This window comes from Gnatocerus cornutus, chromosome 2 (genome assembly GCF_029298725.1).
Source record: "Gnatocerus cornutus isolate USDA-ARS CGAHR chromosome 2, icGnaCorn1.1, whole genome shotgun sequence".
Lineage (NCBI taxonomy): Eukaryota > Metazoa > Arthropoda > Insecta > Coleoptera > Tenebrionidae > Gnatocerus > Gnatocerus cornutus.
In genome coordinates, this window is record NC_142234.1 from 10,015,688 (window position 1) to 10,035,815 (window position 20,128).

General features: G+C 37.4%; 4 protein-coding genes across 19 annotated transcripts; 1 reads left to right on the plus strand and 3 right to left on the minus strand.

The window, feature by feature from the left end:
• The first annotated feature begins 261 nt into the window (after window positions 1-261).
• On the plus strand, window positions 262-7,868 carry RhoGAP15B (RhoGAP_ARAP and RA_ARAPs domain-containing protein RhoGAP15B). 5 transcript variants are annotated; one of them, XM_088031099.1, is made up of 10 exons: window positions 262-1,414; window positions 3,536-4,136; window positions 5,103-5,296; window positions 5,340-5,575; window positions 5,711-5,834; window positions 5,919-6,131; window positions 6,188-6,375; window positions 6,421-6,672; window positions 6,725-7,078; window positions 7,139-7,868. In XM_088031099.1, the coding sequence occupies exons 1-10, from the start codon at window positions 607-609 to the stop codon at window positions 7,406-7,408; spliced, it is 3,240 nt and encodes a 1,079-aa protein (XP_087887225.1). In that variant the 5' UTR covers window positions 262-606; the 3' UTR covers window positions 7,409-7,868. The 5 variants fall into 5 exon arrangements, with proteins under 5 accessions (XP_087887225.1, XP_087887226.1, XP_087887224.1 ...); XM_088031100.1 differs by having other exon boundaries at window positions 262-829; window positions 1,082-1,414; window positions 6,188-6,672; XM_088031098.1 differs by having other exon boundaries at window positions 262-515; window positions 567-1,414; window positions 6,188-6,672.
• LOC148178839 (uncharacterized) lies at window positions 7,834-12,017 on the minus strand. 12 transcript variants are annotated; one of them, XM_088031109.1, is made up of 5 exons: window positions 11,996-12,017; window positions 9,228-9,532; window positions 8,509-8,675; window positions 8,367-8,459; window positions 7,834-8,321 (listed from the first exon to the last, which is right to left on the minus strand). In XM_088031109.1, the coding sequence occupies exons 2-5, from the start codon at window positions 9,487-9,489 to the stop codon at window positions 7,941-7,943; spliced, it is 903 nt and encodes a 300-aa protein (XP_087887235.1). In that variant the 5' UTR covers window positions 9,490-9,532; window positions 11,996-12,017; the 3' UTR covers window positions 7,834-7,940. The 12 variants fall into 12 exon arrangements, with proteins under 12 accessions (XP_087887235.1, XP_087887241.1, XP_087887239.1 ...); XM_088031115.1 differs by lacking the exon at window positions 11,996-12,017 and adding an exon at window positions 11,714-11,805 and having other exon boundaries at window positions 9,228-9,496; XM_088031113.1 differs by lacking the exon at window positions 11,996-12,017 and adding an exon at window positions 11,714-11,805 and having other exon boundaries at window positions 9,228-9,529.
• Window positions 12,018-12,964: 947 nt separating this feature from the next.
• On the minus strand, window positions 12,965-18,043 carry LOC148178840 (rho GTPase-activating protein 44-like). The gene is made up of 6 exons (XM_088031102.1): window positions 17,605-18,043; window positions 17,186-17,324; window positions 16,844-17,137; window positions 16,580-16,796; window positions 13,827-15,115; window positions 12,965-13,767 (listed from the first exon to the last, which is right to left on the minus strand). Exons 1-6 carry the CDS (start codon window positions 17,655-17,657, stop codon window positions 13,279-13,281), a joined length of 2,481 nt encoding a protein of 826 aa, XP_087887228.1. The 5' UTR covers window positions 17,658-18,043; the 3' UTR covers window positions 12,965-13,278.
• Window positions 18,044-18,801: 758 nt separating this feature from the next.
• Window positions 18,802-19,883, minus strand: LOC148178841 (rho GTPase-activating protein 17-like). Its single transcript, XM_088030679.1, has 4 exons — window positions 19,614-19,883; window positions 19,435-19,567; window positions 19,105-19,380; window positions 18,802-19,055 (listed from the first exon to the last, which is right to left on the minus strand). Exons 1-4 carry the CDS (start codon window positions 19,703-19,705, stop codon window positions 18,828-18,830), a joined length of 729 nt encoding a protein of 242 aa, XP_087886805.1. The 5' UTR covers window positions 19,706-19,883; the 3' UTR covers window positions 18,802-18,827.
• Between the last annotated feature and the right edge of the window lie 245 nt (window positions 19,884-20,128).

Here is a 20,128-nt window from a genome sequence, read left to right on the forward strand (position 1 = left end):
ATTAATTACAGGCTATTGGTCAAGATTCAAGGTCATACTTTTTCTTATCACTTTCACACTCAAAGACAAAGAGACTCGCATCCGCAGCATTCAGAGATGGTTTACCAGTTGCCCCCTCCACGGTACATTAGTCATGCACGCCAATGACGTGTGAAGCAGATTATTTATTGTTACAAAGACGCTATCTGTCTTTCTTTGGCATGGTTACTCTGCATTGATTAGAAAGAGATAGAATACTGGTCGCATATCGCTTTCATTCATTACAGAAACGGCGTTCAAGCTGATTATGCGTCATAAAAACAGAAATCCTCCAGTTCCTCCACAACCATAGTTGGTGTCAGTTGCACTTGCACTAGTGCACCAGACGTGTTTGTTTTTACCATTTTTTTCGTGTCGTGGTTGGTAGCAAAATGACAGAACATTGACAGCAACAATCGTTTTTTCACATTTTTATCAGTTCATAAATTACGATAATGGTAACTGATAACAATAGTTTCATAGTACTGAAAGCACAGGTAAATGCGTATTTCACAAGTTGTCATTTATAAGCAAACTGTGCTCTTAAGGTGTCCATAATGTGTATAAGTTTTCAAAGTTGATTACAAAATGAGTGCACCCGTGCCTGCCCCTCGTTCCAACCCCCCTTCTGATTCAAAGAAGCCCGTTCCAACCCCTCGAAGAACCACCCCCAAGCCCAAACCCGAGTCCCCTGAAGACAACAGCAATAATACTTTTTCACGACGAGTGAGGTCCCTGAGCAATGCCTCCAAACAAATCGCCGAAGACATCGGAGACCTCGTTCAAGAAAAAAAGAAGGCTGTGATTGATGGTACGAGGCAAAGCGTGCGCAAATTCACTAAACGTTTTAATTCAAGCAGCCCTGAGACTCCTCAGAGCATAGAACCTGAAGATGACCCCCACGATCACACTATTGACATGTTTAGCTCGATTACTTTCGTGTCGCCTATGAGTACCACTTCTAGCATTTACAATAATGTGGACGATGAGTTTAACGCGCCACCCCCGAGTCACCCTCCACCACCCTTGCCAGAAGACTCAATTTATGATGCGCCTCCATCAGTTTCAGGGAGCACGAGCAACTCAGAACAGAGTTCCTCCCAAAACTACGAGAGCGTTTTCCCCATTTATTCGAATAGTGATTCGGATTTGTCCAGGTCTGGATCGTGGAAATTCTACGACCCTGTCACCAAAGTCGAAAATATTTACAATGATGTAGATGCACCGAAAAACAGAGGAGAAGGCTGCGATATGAATTCGAATGTGAGCGAGTTTTCGATGGAAATTCGGAACTCTATTTATGAAAATCATGATATTGGAGCAAAAGACGAGAGTCCAAAATGTAGAGAGAGTGTGATTTTGCAGTTTGATCCACTTAAACGGGGGACAAATGACGGTAAGTTGATTGGCCACCATCTCAAAAGCAGCTTGCGATTGGTTAATTCAATTTTGATCATTTGTGGTATCGTTTAATAGATAGGTAAACATTATTATTTGTAAATATTATTATCGGTGAGTCAACACTGCGATTAAATATTTAACTTCAATTTCTATACATGAATGCGATAAAGCTATTTTTGAAGCTACTTTTGGCAAGCAAACATGAGTAATTTTTATGTTTGCTTCCGAATGTTGTATTACAAAGTGTGTAAAGTACACGTGACATTATTTAATATAGGGCCGATATTTGCCCTATTTTATACATGTAAATAAGAATTGCGAAAAGATAATTGTCAGATAACTCTCAATAAATTGATAAGATGGTAAGATTAAATTAATGTCTATTGTAGACTGAGTTTATAAATTCTTTTATCAAAACGACTGATAGCAGTAACAGTTGTTTCGTTAGTGAGTTTTTCCTAATCATGTATGTAATGAAATGGAAAATTTTGTTGCAGTAAAAACTGCAGAGTTGCTATTGTTTCACTACATGATAAAAATTTCAGGTGCAACGTTACAAGGTCGTTGTCTTAATTACAAACCGCACTTATTTTTATGGAAATGAATCATATTGATGTCATGAATACTAAGAAAATGTTTACGAATCAGCCAAATTTGCAAATATGTACAGTGATAATATCATCATTGAAATATTTATTTCATTTTAAAAAAGCTCGAACGCGCGTAATTTGGTGCAAATATAAATGTATTTAAAAGTTTTCAGCCAGCGAAAGCAAAATAATAGCTGAAAGCTGAATGTTCTATTCATTGTTCTAAACAAACAACAGTGGAACTTCAATATCCAGTCAAAACCGATATAAACTCCCCTGTGATTTATTGTTAAGTTGATGCCATTGTAGGTCACTTTTGCCTTGGCCTGTCCATACGGACATATACATTCTGTTACTTAACTTTTTTTTTTTTGACATCCGATATGGTACTTTCCGCAGCAAACTGCTTAATTTGATAAATCAGTGAAATCCGCCGTCGTACATAGAAAAACAGTAATCAGCGATTATTCCCTAAGCCACCATTGCAATTACAATGCCCCCATGTAGGTTAAACATCTCACAAAGCAAGTCAGTGATTTATGAAGTGGCAGTTTATTGCGTTGCAATGAAAATAAACGTCTTAACTGTAACATGAACTTTGTTTTCATTAAGCGCACTTATTGGTGTTTGACAAAGAAGATGATTCACAGACCACACTGTATCATTATACCGAACCTAATTAAATTAGAGCCAAACAGCTGAATCTTTACGTTTCCTTGAGTAATTTCCGTTCTTGGAAGTCTTCTATATTTTTTCTAAGATTGCAACTTACTTTTTGCGCAAAAAACGCACTGTTTGGACAAGCAATTCTGTGATGAGAATATAAGCAGTGCAGTGTAGCCATAACATGCAGCAAAAAAAATTATACATGGTGGATAAATTGTGCAACTATCTTGCACTTATTGTGCGATTTGCGTCGTTTGCATTCAAGCAACCCACTCAGATTTCTTTACAGTGAAATTAATTCAATTGGCTAATAAGCGCAACTGAGAAAACAGAATGAGAGTTCAATGAAACTCATGTTGTTGAGCACTTAAGATAGCGTTAATTTTACAGAGATCAGATTCAAGTAGCTAAATATTTGGATGTTAGTGTAATTTCCTGTTGACAGGTTACACCAAAATTGGATCACTAAATGAAAATCTCTTTTTACGTATCTGCTTTATTATTCTGTTTTATTGTACTTGCACATGTTGCAATTAAGATAACAGTTGTCTAAATGCGTCAAGTTTAAAGGGATTAGTGTCTTTATTTTCGGAATGTTGAAATCTCAAAATGCTGGAAAATTTTCCGTTGTTTCTTTAAATTGAGGTCCATGAGATCTAGTACAGTTATGTCAAGTCTAGGCTAATTACAGTATACACACAGAATTGTCGTTATTAGCTGCAATTAGCTAGTTTGCTACCGTTTTGATGGCCAAATAAAGAATTGTTCTTAAAGAATAGCACCAATAACATCTCTTAGAAAACTAGGAAACGGCCACAGGAGTTGTAAAGCCAAAAATGTCAGCAATTTGTTATTTCCAGCTCATCTCCCCCAGTCCGCCATCCCCTCCGAAGACATCAAACTCCTCGAGGACTTCTTCAATGGCGACATGTACGGCACCCTCTCAGTCGGCAAAACGCTCGACGATTGGAGTATCTCCAACGATTCCGAACCCGAAGAATTCATAACACCTCCTACCCCTCCCGTACGGTTTGATTCCCTCCCTGAGGAAGAACAACCGCATAACACCCCTAGAGAAAAGTCCAAAACTCAATGGTTCACTTCCGGCGAAAGCTTCAAAGACAACGGCAACGAATCGAAAAAGTTAGGATGGTTGAAACAATTAAAAGGAGCTTTGGAAAAAGCACCAGATGTGGTAAAAGGGGTGAAACACAGAGATTTAGTCGTGCAAAGACCGGAATTGGAAGTTAAAAGTTTCGTGCACAAAAAGGGGATGTTGTATAAAGTGCAGAATGGACCTGTGGAGGATTTGTTTGGAGAGTACAGTGGAAGGTGGTGCATTTTGCAGAATTCTGATTTCATCTGCTATGCGGATAGTACGAGTGAGGCGATCAAGGAGCACTTTAAAGCCGATCAGATTTTAAGTGTGCAGATCTTGCAGGATCCCAAGTTTAAGTATAAGTAAGTTTGTGTTATCAGTGTGAGTCATTTTTGGAGAATTTATAATTTATGAGTAAAGTGGAATGAGGAAGCATGTGGTAAATACGAACGTCATTGATGTCCCAGCATGGTCTTCTCTATCTTTTCCCACGTCGGGAGCTTTACTTTACATCAAATAAACTACGTTTTTAGCATTAATGTAAACTGATAATTCCAATAATCGCAAAAGTACATTATGCAGACCGCGATGGTGTCCTTGGTAAACATCGTAGACGGCGACGAAACCATTGCACCAACCGCCGTCTTTTGTTTCAACCCACTTGTTATTGTTGTGAAATGCATGTCAAGATTTATTAGACTCATGTTGGGTACATCACCGCATCCATTTCCATTGACAGTCACATCCTAATTACCGTAAACCGAACAGAAGTTCGTGTTTTGTTTCTGCGGTTGTTCACTCGTCGGTGACTCAAATAACAAATGAAGCGACGTAATTTGTGTCATGTAAATTATTGTTATCGTTTGTAAAACGCTGACAGGTTGTTGCGAAATGTTTTCGATCAAATTGCAGCTCCAATTGTTGTTGAATGGATCCAGTGGATGTTAAAACGAGATCTTTAATTTTTTAATTGATAACAATTTAGCTGTTGCGACAACAAGTTGATAATTTAAGACGTAACTGCGTAATGAATTCATTTTATTGGAGTATCTAACTCTGTACCAATTGATCCGATTAACTGATCAACAATAACATTTGCCCATCAGAAATTAATTCTGCTTTTTAAATTACAATCAGAAGTTTTGCCACGTAGTTTATAAACCTTTGTCTTTCGTTTCAATGGAAAGTGAAAGTAGCACGTGTGACAGAGTGCCCCCTTATTCCTCGTGCAGCATCCAGGAAATGAACTATTGCACTTCCCTGTTGATTATCGCCACAGTTAACTGATTCGCGATGGAAATGAAATGACACTAATCAAATCCTTTCAGATACGACAACGACGACCTTCACTGCTTCGAACTGAACACAACAGGAAAAAGTCGAGGTGGTCATGTTTATGGGACAAGAGACATCTCCGAAAGACGCGTCTGGATGCGTTGTATCGCCGAGAGCCTGACGAAGAGATTCCCTGCGAAGATCACCACTGAGTTCACCAGGATGGGATGGGCATATCTTCGAGAAGGTAAAACAAGATGGACAATAACAGTTTAATCAAAGAAAATTAGGTGTAAGCGGTCAATGGGTTGGTGCCTGGCTCATGCTGGCTGGACGCAACTTGTACTACGCCGTCGATAACCAGATCACTAAAACCATGGATTTGAGGAAAGTTCGCTGCATGGTTCTCCAGGTGTATCAAGAGGGCGATAATAACCCGCGTACTAACGATAAGGGGCCCAACATCGTCGTGGACACACCCAGCGTTACACTGTATTTACGTATGTGGACATCCAGAGAGACAAAGGTAAAGTGAGATTACCATTCAGAGCTTTCATTAATCATCCACGACTTTCTTCTAGCTTGCGTGGGTTTGAAAGGTATAATTTTGCGGAGAATGAGTTGATAAGTTTGAGCATGGTACTGATGGTTTTGTTTGCAGGTCTGGTGTCACATTGTAAAGTTGGCGGCGCACAATAATGGGGCGTATCTGGATCAACAGCAGTTGACGAAGAATGACATCCCCGTTTTAGTGGAGAAATGCATCAATTTTATTTACACTCACGGTACGTAAAAATATGAAAAATAACAAAAAAAAAACGCCTCACCGAGCTCTTCCGAGTAGAAATCATTACAAGTTGCCATTACAGGAAGCATGAGTGAGGGCATATTCAGGCGTCCAGGGACTAGTACAGCAGTGGCGGAGATTCTGGCAAAGTTTCGGAAGGATGCGTGGGCTGTCCAGTTAACTAATGATAAATACACCGAACACGACATTGGAACTGCGTTGAAACGCTTCTTCAGGGATTTGCCGGAGCCTCTACTGAGTAGTGCACAGCGGCAATATTTGCACCAAGTCTCATGTAAGACCTTAAGATCGAAGTACTACAAGTTATGACATTACAATTACGTTTTCCAGTGGTCAACAACAGAGACGAACGAGTCAGAATGTACAAAGCCGCTCTCGATCAGCTGCCCCCAATTTCTTACAAAACCGCCAAGAAGTTACTAGGACATCTGCATTTCGTCGCCACTCAAAGTAAGAAGAACTTGATGACCTTCGAGAACTTAGCGGCCGTCTGGGGGCCGAGTTTAATGCATCAAGAGGTATATCACCCCTCTTACTCTTCTCCTTTAACTATTGTGTTTCAGGATAAAGATAACAACCTAGGTCCTACCAATAAACACCTCCAAAATGTCGTCGTGGTTAAACAACTTTTGGAGATGTTCAGAGACATTTTCCCCGAGGACCCCGCTGAAATCGAAAAAGAAAAAGTGATGTTGCGAGTCCTAGAAAAACACAGTCAAGCTCCTCAAACGAGTGTTAGTAACTCTAAAGGCGCTGGAGATTTCCGAGTGTGGATTTATCTACATAATAAAGAAGGACAACCTGTTAACATCGCGGTAATACTGGAAAATAACAGTCATTGGGGATTTTACTTAAATTTTCTTTCAGGTCGGCCCCAATAAAACCGCCTACGATGTTTGCGTTGAGTTAAGTCCGAAAATAAACATGCCTGTACATGAACTGATTCTTGAAGAAGTTGTTCTGAACGAAAAGCTTCAACGACCTGTTCATTTCTCCGAGAAGGTACTAGATATCGTTCTCAGGTGGAGTTACTGGGACCAGCATGACCGCAAAGACAATCATTTGATACTTCTTCCATTTGTCAAGTACTCAGATTTTGTACACGACGGTCATACGCCTTTATCGGCGGAGCTGAAATTCTCTGACAATCGTTCCCGAAATTTCAAGCCTTTTATGTTCGAGTTTTCACAAGCGAAGTTGCATAGTTTCAAGGACAAAACGGTTAGTATTAGAAAGGTCGCTTTTAATGCCAAGGCTATTAAATCAATTCTTTCTTTTTAGTGTGAGGAGAAATTATTTACATACAACATCGAAGATATAATGTGGTACCTAGGACACGAGGCTAAGCGAAATCCTCAGTCCCGATGGACGATAACTTTCATCGAGACAAAAAGTCATCCATTACGTACCAAAAGTTGTCCATATTTTGGTAATGTATTGGTTTGGAGCGACCCTTACACAAGGGCGAAGTGGTTGGGTGCCATGCTTAAAGCGAGATATAGAGAAAGCCTGAAACAGCCCGCAATGCACGTCAATTTAATGGTGAATTGAGTATTACTTAAATCGAGGCATTGGAGCGTTACCGATAGTGTATTTTTCTTTAGTGCAATTTACTTATTTTTTACTTAAACTGCACGTAGCATTCAATAGTGTATTGATTACGCTTGAAATCGTACTATTCCAGCACTGGTTTCTTTTTAAATTTTAACAGTTTGTAATTACTGCCTGTGATACTAAGGTGTACATTTTATGGTCATTACATTTTATCTATATTTTCAGAAATCAGTGTTTTTATCTATACCATATTCTATCTTTTTTAGTTGGTGCTCAAAACTAGGTTGTTTTGCAATACTTTGTACAAAGTTTAATGTAGCCATTCCTTAATCTGTAGTCTTGCCAACATGGCGCCCGACTTCTATGCCATTAAAAAAATATTGTGATTGTTTAATTTGTACTTGTAAGGCTATACACCTGTGAAAACTCTATGATTTATTTAAATTTTTTACATAAAGAGTGTTTCATTTAGTCCTTAGAAAAACATAACAACACTAAAATCTTTGGGACAATATTAACAGGTACTTCGTTATCTCGTGTTAGTAAGAACAGTTGGTGTTTTGTCTTCCGTCCTCACTTTGGAATAAGTATATTTATATCTACTGGCCCAGTGTAAGTACACATACCACACTTCTAAAAACCCTGCGATGAAGTTAGTAGCTGAAGAAAATATAATGAGGATCGTTAAAATACTGTCGACCTCGACACAACTCAGGTCAATATAATGGTAACTTTGAATGGAAGTTGTAGTGTCGTTGGAAGAGTTTGTGATGGTACAGACGCAGGTCTTGTCGAGTTGCGCCGAAGGAGCGCAATTCATCGTGTATAAAGACACTAAGTGGATGATGGCAAAAGCAGCGGCGGTGAATGAAGCCATTGCCGCTAACGAGCTTAATGTGATGCTGAGTACCTAAAAAGAGAGTTTAAGTTGGGCTACTTTTTAGTTGTTACGTACCTTAATAGCATAAACGAAATAGTTTTTAGTGCCTGGGTGTTCTTTACGGAAGCAACAGATCAAAGTTAGGCCTACCATGCCTGATAAGAGTACCTAGAGTGGTTTTGTAAAAATTTAGAGTTGAAAGTTTGAGAATACGTACTGGGATGCCACTCCAATGAGGGTTGTCGCGTTGTCTTATATTGGGGGCCCATAATAATAACCAAAGGGCGAGGAAGCATACTGCTAGACCCAGAAGTGAGATTAGGCCGAGGAGGGCTTTCGCCAGCTTGTGATAGCGAATAATTGGAGGTAAGTACTTGCGAGAGACTGGAAAAAGAAAATTGTTATGTTAAAAAGTAACAAAAACTAGATTGTATCTGCAACCAGTAATACAGGACCAGTACCAACCAAGGATTTTTTTTGGTAGATTTTTTCCTATCCCTTCGTTGTAATTAGATATTTTAAAATAGAATTGAGTCGTAATATTAAGTTTAAATGAAAAATACTTTACGTAATTAAAAAAAGATTTTGAATTGAGAGACTATCCTCTAACAAACATTCCTATTTATATGCCGTCGCTCATAAATACGAGAAGTTTGAAATAAGTATCAAGTCCAAAACAATAATTAGATACTTTGGTCTATAATTTCTCTACAGCGGAAGAAAAGAACTCCGGATTTCCAAAAATAACACCGGATAATAAAAAAATGCATCTATTTTAAAATGAACTTGAGGAAGCACGTGGTCAAATTTCAATTTCATGCGCGACTTAGAATAGTAGTCACGTGTCTAAGAATATACAGGGCGATCCTTTTAAAGACTCAAGAACATGAACTGCATTTATGAATCATTTTAAATCCTGAAAGACCTTTTTATTACCTCTTCCACTTTTGTTCATGGCAATCATCCTACTGTGCCTCAGACTGTTCCTATTGGGTGTATGTTTCGTCGCCATATTTTCCGACGCCATATTTTGCGGTACGGTGGTCATCAAACAATGTGTTTGTGTAGGGGTCCCATCGAAGCGCGTTTCCTTCGCATTATTCCCATTCTCCATGCAATTATCATAAAAACTGACCGGTCTACTTCCGTTTTTTGTTCCGTTCCCGTCTGATGGTTCCGTCCGACGTTGCAGCGACATTCTCGCACTATTTCACGTGTAGTTGTCTTGTCGGAACCAACTGCTACGAGTAAATATTTTCCACATAAAATTGGAAATAAAATAAACAAGACATGTTGTGTCAGACTAATTTATAGATAGTTTATTTTCTGTATGGTGCTCTAACAATAAACAAGTGCAATTTTTTATTTGGAATGAGTACACGACTTGGTTTAATTACGAACGGAAATCGAGTGCAGAAATCAGATTTGTGTGAGAAGAGGGCTTTATATTCAGTAAAACTCGTAAATGGGTTTCCTGTTTAGGGAAGGCCACAAAATAAAAGTTTTATATGCGACGAAATTACCCAGTAATTACTTAATTTGAAGCTAAATTAGCTAGTTTTTCTTTATTTTTAGGAAATTGTTACGGAAACTGATTGTGGTGCACCATGCATTTAAGTGTAACGAAACCTGAAATTAAAGAAACGGTTGATGGATTTTGTAATTTTCACACTTAAAACTGCTATTATAATTACTCTTTGTGTTATAGAATATTGTTAACTTCCAGCAGTACCAAACAATTTCATTTCCCGCTAACTCGTTTTGACCAACTTTCTTCTCGAGGTTAATCACTTTTAAATTAGACACCTCACTCGCCCACTATCTAAATTCATAGAATTTCTTGGTTCGATGGTTAAATAACATGTGCTCATCAAAATGGAAAACTTCACTGATTTAATCTCCATCCTAATAAGAGCGTAGTCTTTACAAAACTGCGTCAAATAATTCGCTCGTTTTTAATTTATTAGTTAATCTTTGGCCAATACCGATAATTTACGTTTTTTGTGACGTTTATTAAGATTCTCTTTGCCTTGACTCGAGTTAATCAACTAGTTTTGGTGGCTTAATAGCGTTGATAACTCGTTTTTAAGAGTATTTAAATAGATAATTTAAATTAATTTTGGGGTTTTGTAAGTTACGTGAAGACAATTAAAGTAAATAAGGTGCTGGATGATAAAAACCAATTGCAAAATAAACGAGTGGTTTCTTTACACAAAACGTCGAAAAGAAGTAAAATATAAGCCAAAACAGATGGCTTATGCGGGCACAATTTTTTTTCCGTTTTTGTTTTAATGGGAGGCAGACAATTCAAATTAAATTGAAAGTAGACAAGTCAAACGTAAACACTGCTCTATTAGTGTCGAATAAATATAAAAATAAATATTTAAATATGGATAAGGAGTTATTATTACGTGCTTTATTTAGGTTAAAATTGACCTTTAAACTAAGAATATCGTAGCAGAAATTACTTATCACGGATTTATAAACAGTTTTGGGTTATATGTAGGTATTTCTGGACATTATTCCAAATATGTATTAAAATAACTAAACTTTCTCAGGTACCTACTCTCGTTCTGATTTTTTTTTATGCGAAATGCGCTCGTATATTTTTCGTTAAAATAGTTTTTCTTCCAACTTCACGTGCTAATCGTTTAAATCACCTACTTGAAGCGCAGAATTTGACATTGTAACTAATTGTTATTCTCAGAAATTACTTTAGTAAAAACCAGCCGTCATAAAATGTGGAATACCTAATTTAAACGAGCAAATTCTCCCAATATGACGTTAGCAAAACTAGTTTTATATTCTATACTATTCCTATTTTGGTTAAATATCAAATTAAAAAAAACTTCGCATTTTTCTTTGGGGATATTCGATAAAATTTTATTAAGAATAAATTTCAACTGTACCAAAACGTGACATTCTAAAATTTGACCTCGAAATAAGAATTAAATCATATTCGAGTATAATTGATGACACAACACAGCAAAGATGACTTTTTGTCGCAAAACCACAATCCGTGTAATTTACTGTGACAACGTTTTTTTCTAAACACGACCTGGCTTAATTTATCCATAAATGCTTCGTCTCTTTTATCTGGCAGTAAGTCATTCCCGACCTTCCTATCACTCATCTAATTAGCATATTTGTTCTTCCTTATCTTTGATCTAGAGCCCTACCCAAAACACCGCACTATTTACCTCACTAATTTAGCCCAAATAAACAATTCCTCCGCAAATATGTAACTAGCACAACGTCATTACTTCACCGTTATTCAGTAAAACAATTACATTATTCTGCTATAAGTTGTAGGTGCCTCCGAGTTCCACCTTGCAAACAATACACGTCTTCAAATAAAACAAATCCACTCGTTTTTTATCAACTTCTTGCGTAGCAGTTGCTTCCGTATTTTGCAAACTCACTTAAGACACTTTTGCGTAAAAAGTCAGTGTTGCATGTTGGCAGCGCACATCCGTTTTAATCGCTTGGACGGACAAGAAAAATCCGTCATTCGAACGCAAGCAAAAGACAACTACTGCATTGAAAATTTACATTTCTATGGCCATGTGCTCGCTCGTTCACCTCCACCTTGCCCACCTTTTTCAAAGTGGGATTTACCAGCGGCGCTCAAACAGTGGGGGCAATAAAGAAAAGTAAAAGTGGAAGAAAGTACAGTATTAATTAGCGTAGATACTCCAACTTACCGCAGTAAAACCGGTAGAAATAATCCTGGTGGAGGATATATCTGGGTATGGTAACACGTGGGCACTCGCCCAGAACAATGCCGTCATAATCAAAGGATTCGTATATTTGAAGCGCATTGTGATTGACAAAACATTCCATTTTGCTTTGGAACCGGTCGTGGACTGGCTAACCATTGTGCTGTAAAACTTTGATAGTTCTTTGGTATTTTTAGATGAACATTTGGATCAAACGTTTACGTGTCTCGTGGTTTAATTCAAAGATAATTGGATTACATTGTTTGACACAGATAAATACATCCACTTTTTTTGTAGAGAAAAATACCATGGGTGGGTTTATCAATCGTGCGAATTTGTGGTGACTCATCTTACCTTGGAAACTGTTTTTGTTGTTACAAAACGTGAACAATAAATAGTACGTCATTGAAGAAAAGTTGATGAATTTCGTCTTGCCTCAAATAAAATTGTAATTGAAAATAAATGTCGCCGATGCAATTTTCCGAGTCATTCACCTTGTGGAACGACGGTAATGCATTAACGCACACAAATATATCAATAAACTATTTTCATAAACAATCATATACATAGTTTTTCAATAATAATAAATCTCTAAAATCATAACCTTTCAAAATTGAATGAATAAAAATCGTTTACCACATACGTATTGAACAGCCTATAAAACTAAAAGGTATTAAAAGCAGTGACAGTATCTTAGTTTTATAGTTTAATAAATTCACAATTTTTAATGCTTGGTCAAATTTATCGTACAAGAAAAATAGAAAGTCGAATTCTCAGCGCGTGAAAAAGTAGGTACTAAAATTATTATCATCTAAAGAAACAGCACAAATTTCAATTTTTAAATGCCACATGGAATTTCTTGAACCACCGAATATAAAACTGCTTAAAATTCGTATTAGGAGAACAGGTATAGGATTATCATTACAACAGACGTCCTAATTGTAAAAACTGAAATAACTTGAAAGTTTTATTGACTGTGGCTTGTACAGTTTTTTGATAAAACGAAAGATATCAAAATTCCTACGACCTAAAAATTATACTGCAAGTCAGTTTTGTTAAAGCGAACATAAAAAATATATAAATTGCATCTTGTGTGCCTCAATAACCAGTAAAAATCCTCCTCATAAATAAAATCCGTCTCAAACTTGAACATTAACATTAAAATTTAAAATTTTAACTTCAGTCGAATAGCATCTACTTGTTCATATATTTACTAGCGGGAGTAACTCGAAAAGATCACCTTTTTAGTTCAACTAGAACGCGTTTCGTTACAAATCGGTACTATCCGGCTCCTTTTTAACCGTTGGCGGTGGTGGTGGCGGTTGCGTTGGTTTATTGAGAGCTCTTGGCGACGGAGGCGTCTGCATCACACTGTCACTTAGTTCGACCAAGTTTCCGTCAGACCTCGTGCGCACATGACTAGTTTTCGGATTGCCGTTGATTTTCTCCCCGAGATCCCCCAAATCCTCGTTTGATTTACTCGCGTCGGATTTCTCGATTTTGATTGCTTTTGGAGGCAGACCTGAACGACTGTTGGAGTTTATATCCGATTTCACGGCTTGATGGAGGAATTTTTCTTTTTCTGCTATTTGATTGTCGTGACCGGGCTGGAATTTCTCATTACGGTTCTGCACGTTTACGTAGCTCGGTTGCTGTTTATTGGCCACACTGTAGACTGAGCACTGCTTGCGCTGCATTGTCGCTGGGTCTATGTCCACGCTGGAACGCTTCGACAGAGACGCCGGTCGAGCAGGGATCTAAAATATATATTTTTTTAAACACCATGACTTCTCCCATAGAAGAACTCTATCCTCACCTCGGGCTTCGGTGCGGCGATCTCCGGCTTCCGTAGCTGCACCTCGGGATTGGAGTTTTTAAGTTCGATTTTAATCGACGAACTCCTGGTGACCACATCGATGGACCGAGGCGCCGCCACCGGTTTTTGCATCGCAGCGCCACCTTCAGTACTAACAGGATGTGTTATTGTCGTCCTAAAATTCTCATTATCACAAGCGTTTTGTGCGATCACTGGCTGTACAGGTTTGGCTTTAGATACTTGGACTGGGGTCGCTGGTTCGGTTACAACCTTATGCGCGACGGTCTTACTACTATCTAAATTGACTAGAGGCCCTGTTTTTATCTCAGTTTTGTGCGTATCTTCCTGGGTCAGACTCATACTCATAATTTTCCTATCGTCCGTGTTGACCCCAACGGAGGTTTTATTACATTTGTTTGGTTCTTTGGGTTTTTGGGGTCGGTTTAACGTGGAGCTGCCGCTAGGATATGACGCCGACATCGCATTCTTTTCATTTTGAATGTAGTCTTGGTCTGTTTTGCTAACACCGTGGTTTGGCGGCGGTCCTGGGGCTGGTGTTTTCTTTTTCCTAGAGTTAGGCTTCGGACTTTCCGCTACACTCACGTTCTCGGAGCTGACGTTAAACTCGATTGTCGTTTTAACAAACCCGTCATCGTCGGACCACGGAACTGTAACCAGTTTAGCAACATCATCTGGAAACAATGTCTGTACTTCTTTAATAAACAACTCCACGAGCATGTTAGTAGCAGCACAGTTGTTCATGTTCATTGTTTCTTCATTATCCCACAACAAATTCGGCGCTATGACTATAGCAATGTTGCTTGGATTCATCTTGTTCTTTGGATGTCGTGACAACTCACTCAAAAACTGTATCAAAAACGCTAGATTCTCCCGGTTTGCGGTTGGTAACTTTGCAATGAGTCTTTTAACGGCTTCGAGTCGTTCAGATTCGGGCTTTTGCATCGATTGTAGCCAGTCCTGGTACAGATTGGAAGTCAACAGTGGTTCTGGTAGTTCACGCAGGTACAATTTTAAAGCGCTTGCTAACACGTGAACGTCTAGATAATCACTGTTTCCTTTATTATAGGAAAAACATCGGGAATCTATAGATGCTTTGAGTCTTTTTACACGAGAGGAACTACCGACAATACGTAAAAGGCCTTCTTCGTCCAGGCCATGCTTATGAAGGAGGGTTATACAGATTTCGAGGGGGACGGCGATTCTTTTACTAGTCACGCGGAGGTGCTCTGCGAGGGGGGTTCCATACACACGCTTCACAGGACTGGCACCTAAAAAAAGAAGATTAGTTTTCAACTACATTTTCTGTGTAAAGAGCGTAGAATTGGGAAAGTTCGGAAGCGGAGCAAAACCACAGAGATGGTTTCATTGTACAAAGTTTCAATTCTATAAATATCTCTGTTTGGATCGATTTGGATCCGTTTGAGTGGGTGGCTGTATGTCAAAATTAACTCAATTTATTATTTTTGAACTAAATTAACGAAACTGACTCGCGTCAAAATCAATTCGGTTTTTGTGAATTTATGACGCAACATTTTATGACTTATGATAAAAAATCAATGTTGTCACCCAAATCACACGCCTAAACTCCTGCTTGGTAATTTCAGAATAATTGGTTTAATAATAGATTTTACTGCATGAAATTTGATGCAATAAAAGTGGAATTCTGTAAACAAAAATGGTTAAAATTATCAGAGGATGTTGAAGAAATAAATAATCTGACGTGACGCACATGTGAATACCTCCGTAATTAGAGTTTTTCAGTAAAAAAACAGGAAGAGAGAGTGTCAGAAAACTGAAAATGGGCAACAATAAAACCGTGATTTATGAATAGTGGTGGCTTCTTACGGTATTTATAGGCGTGATTTGTAGTTTTCCGGCCTCCACCCACAATATCAAGCTCTGTGGTTATGTGACTACTCAAATTACACCACAGTACGCAAATCTTAAATAGAGCAATTTTGCAATAGGATCGAGAACAGGAAAAAGCTCACAATATTATCAGTTTACGTACGTAAACATTTTAAATCCCTTCGTCAATCGGCGCTACTGGTTCGTAAACAAATCCAAGTTCAAGTGCATAAGAAACTAAATTATTCTTTTTGGTGGTGTTTGAACATTCTTATAAAAGCAAATTTCACTCGACAAACTTCATTATGGAAATTGAAGTGACGTCAAGCAGTTTAACGAGTTTACTGTAGTTTTTGCATTTTTACGTAACTATTTACGAGGATAAATGCGATTTTGAGCGACGGTCCGGTAAAAACTAAGAAAAATAGATAAAGTGTATTTGTAATTCTAATTTTCTTTCGCGTTTGAAACCTATTTTAGTGGTTACTTTTCAAACAGGAAGAGCAAAGGGTACCGTAAAAAACTTTCACCGGTGATAGTTCATGTTAAAGACAACAAAAATCACCAATAATCGTTGAAGGAAATAAGAATTACTTTCCTAATTGTAGAATTTATCAACGACTTTAAACCATTTGCTAATTGCAAATACAATTTTTTGTTGATTAGTCAAATGCATTACTCATTTCATTGTAAAAATCACCAACATTGAAAACCGAAAATGACAACAAAACACGACTTTATAAGCGAAACTCAAGTTAAATAAAGTTTATCAATTGAAGCCAATTAATCCACATTAAAGAAGAGATTTAGATAATTGTGTTGGGGCTATACAAAGGATAGTTCACGTCTAAAATAAGAAAACATGACATTTTATTATCACTTACCAATCTTGGTCTCCAAATCAGGAATAACATCTTTTAAATATTTTAAGGCACCTTCATGATACGCCCGTTGCAATTTCAATATCTGTAGCATGTGACCAGCAAAGTCATTTTCCCTAGCCAATAAACTAAACATCTCCAAAGCTAAAGCGTCTCTACTTTGTTCTACTTTATAATCAGCCTCTTCCATGTCATCCTTTAAAGCTTCTTTTTTTGTGGCCTGTAAAACTGTTATTAGATAAATGTCAAGTAGATAGACTTATTTACGTTATATCTATTGCTTGCAGAGTCCTTATCTAAAATATATTTGGAAAGATTGCGCTTCTGTTTTTGGATATTGGGAAAATCTCCTTCAAGCAAGTCCAAAATTGGTTTGCTAACAATATCTTCAAGTTGTCTATCATGTTCTCCATACTCCCTCGCCAAATCTTGTTGGATATTTGCACATTTCTGGATAACGTAACTAAAAAGTTCCGTGGGGTGGTCCTGGGGCTCCCCATGTTCATTTTTCCTTGTTTGTTCCTGTAGAACGGCGGCTAGATGATACTCGGTGCACTTTTTCTAGAAATTTAACATCAATAAAGGGTCTTTGTAATCCACGCAACTTACAATTCTCTTATCATTATCGTTATTCTGTCCGGGCTGGGGTAACTTCTTGGAAATTGCGGTAAGAGCTCTATGTAAGTATTCGATTTTCTGATCAGCCACTTGAAGTTCTTCATTGTTCAAGACTTCACTTTTGTCAGCTCTGAAACATCACATCTTGAACGTAAATGGTTCAATTTGGATACAATGGGATAAGTAGATGCAATCATATCATTACATTGTTATCTAAATTGTGTCACTTTAGGGAGAGGAAGGTTATAAAGGGTGGAGGCTCTCATAACCTCAAAATCCAGACTTTGTTCATTTGTTAATTGCTTACGTCCCCAGGTGACTAGATGTGTTATCACCGATAAGCCTACACTTGTACTCGCAATTACAAGGAAAAATAGAGAAATTCACACGTTGTAACCAGGAAAACTTACCTAAGGAAAGTCTGATCGGCGAGCTGCTTCACTCGGAAAAATTGCTTCTTCATATTAAAATCAAAGTCAATCGGCCGCAATTCCCCAACAAAACCGATAACACTCCACTGGGAATTATTATTAACTTTTACGTGATGAGATCATATTATGATAGAGAAGGCAAATATCACTTTCCATTTCACATAAACAAAACTACTCAGCGCCGATTTTTCACTGTATCACGTCAAGTATTGACATAGTTGCAGTCTTGAGACACTACAAAATATAACAGACTGAAAATATCAACAAATCATCATTAGACTGAGAAAAAAACACCAACACGACCACATCACTTTCTATTACTGGGGCACCGCCACTGGCGAGCGAAAAAATGGTCGAGTCCGGACGAGTTGCGCGTTAACATTTTCACAAATTTATTAAATTTCATGAGATTTCCTCAGCGGAAAATGCGGGATTTTCATTCGTGACTGGCGCAAATCGACTAGATTTCCAGATTTAACATTTTACGGCGGCTGCAATAAATCAAATGACACGCGAAGCAATGGCGGGAAAATTTGAAAAGTGAACTGTCATTGGACTGTCAATTCAAAGAGATGTAAAACTCGCAAAAAATAAGGTGTTTTGGTTGAGCTTTTTTTGGAATTCTGATAATAAATAATTTAAAAGAATGTGGTTGTTTACAGTTCATTTTATTTGCACTAGATTTTTGTAAGCGCCGATTTTAAAATGCGGGTCTGTGATTGGTAGTTCCAAGGATCAATTTTTCAAAAATTCTTTGTTGAAAATTACACAATAAACTTAATTTTGTAATTATCGTGTATTTGACTTTAAGCATAATTATTTATTAAGAAAACAGGCTGAACTCCTTCTAACAAACTGCTTTAGATCCTGAAATCTAGTCAAATTTTTCCTCTGTAAATCGGTAATCCTCTGCAGGAAAGAAGTAAAGTGTTTCTTTTTTAAGGAAAAAAATCAATATTTAATTACCGATACTTTTCTTTAATCTACTTCTTGTTAATTTGTAGATGAAAGTTTTAATTACAAGTGATTTCGTTGGGCGTGCATGACTCGAAAGCAGTGGTGCCAAACATTTAAACACAATTTTCAAATTATCTTAGGGAGTGGAAGATTAATAATATTAGTTTACTTCACGATAAGAAATCCATCCCAATTAAAATTGTATTGAAAAACATAAAGTTGAGTGCAAGTTGGAGCACCTTTATTTATTTTTCCCAATCGTTAATCAACATTTCTAAGAGAGGAATGACTTCGCTCAGGTTTTTCAGAGCAACTTCATGATAAGCTCGTTGCAATTTCACTATTTGCAATATGTACCCAGCGAGATCGTTTTCATCAGCTACAAAATTACACATTTCATAAGCCAGTGCGTTTCTGCACTCTTCCACTTTATAACTGACGTCATAATAATTCCTTGAGATTTGTTTTGTAGCCTAAAATTACTCATGAGACACTTTATTAAAACTTTTTTTATAAACTTACAGATCCATTTCTTATGGCATCTTCTTCTAAGATGTGGTTTGTAACAGTGCGCTTTTGTTTTGCAATGTTAACAAGTGTGGACTCTAAGATTTTGTGAATTGGTGCCACTACAAACTCCCTAAGTTTTTCTTCATGGTCGGCATATTCTTCAGCCAGGTCTAATTCCACGATCCCACACTTGTCGAGGACCTTGCTGAAGATCTCTTTGAAACTGTCTTCAGTCCGTTTGCTTTGTTCGCGGAACGTCGTACCGAGTGAATATTCAAGAGAGCGACTCTGTAATTTTAGTAAAACATAAAAAAAAACAGCGAAATAAAAATGGATACTCACAAAATTCTGACTTTGTGGTTTATTGCTTCCTGGTAAAGCTCGAACGATATCACGGAGAGCTTGTCCAAAGTATTTAGTTTTGTGATGAGCTATTTGTAGTTCTTCGGTGTTAAAAACCTCGCTTTTGTCAGCACTGCAACATCACAATTTAGCTACTGTATTAACAACTATAATTTTACTTGAAAATAGTTTGGTCCGCGCGCTGTTTTATCCGTAATAAATGCTTCTTCATAGTTGCTTGCAAATGGGAATAATCGACCGTTATGGACATATTTGTTGAGAATGATAATTTTTATCTTTTAGGGTAATATTTGAGTTGTGCGAGATAAAGAAAATTCGGAAACCGTTAAAACTCAATGATGATGGTTGGTTAATAAGAATAAGGCAACTAAAAACTGTATTTGATTATTTTCAAGTTGGGACAATCAGTTTTTCCGTTTTTTCTTATTTAAATATTTTTCTGCTTTTGGTTTTTATTTATGCAATACATAATACTATTGTGTATAACAAGTTGCATATCCAAATGTAACTTACTGCCAAAAGTAACTACTTTTTTTATTGTAAAATGGGTTTAAACTAATTTATTAAATGCCTACTAGGGCGTCTTCAGAAGTCCTAATTCTAATTAGATAATTAGATAAATGTTGATACATTTAAAAGTAAAACAAAATTAACGAACACATTATGTCAACTC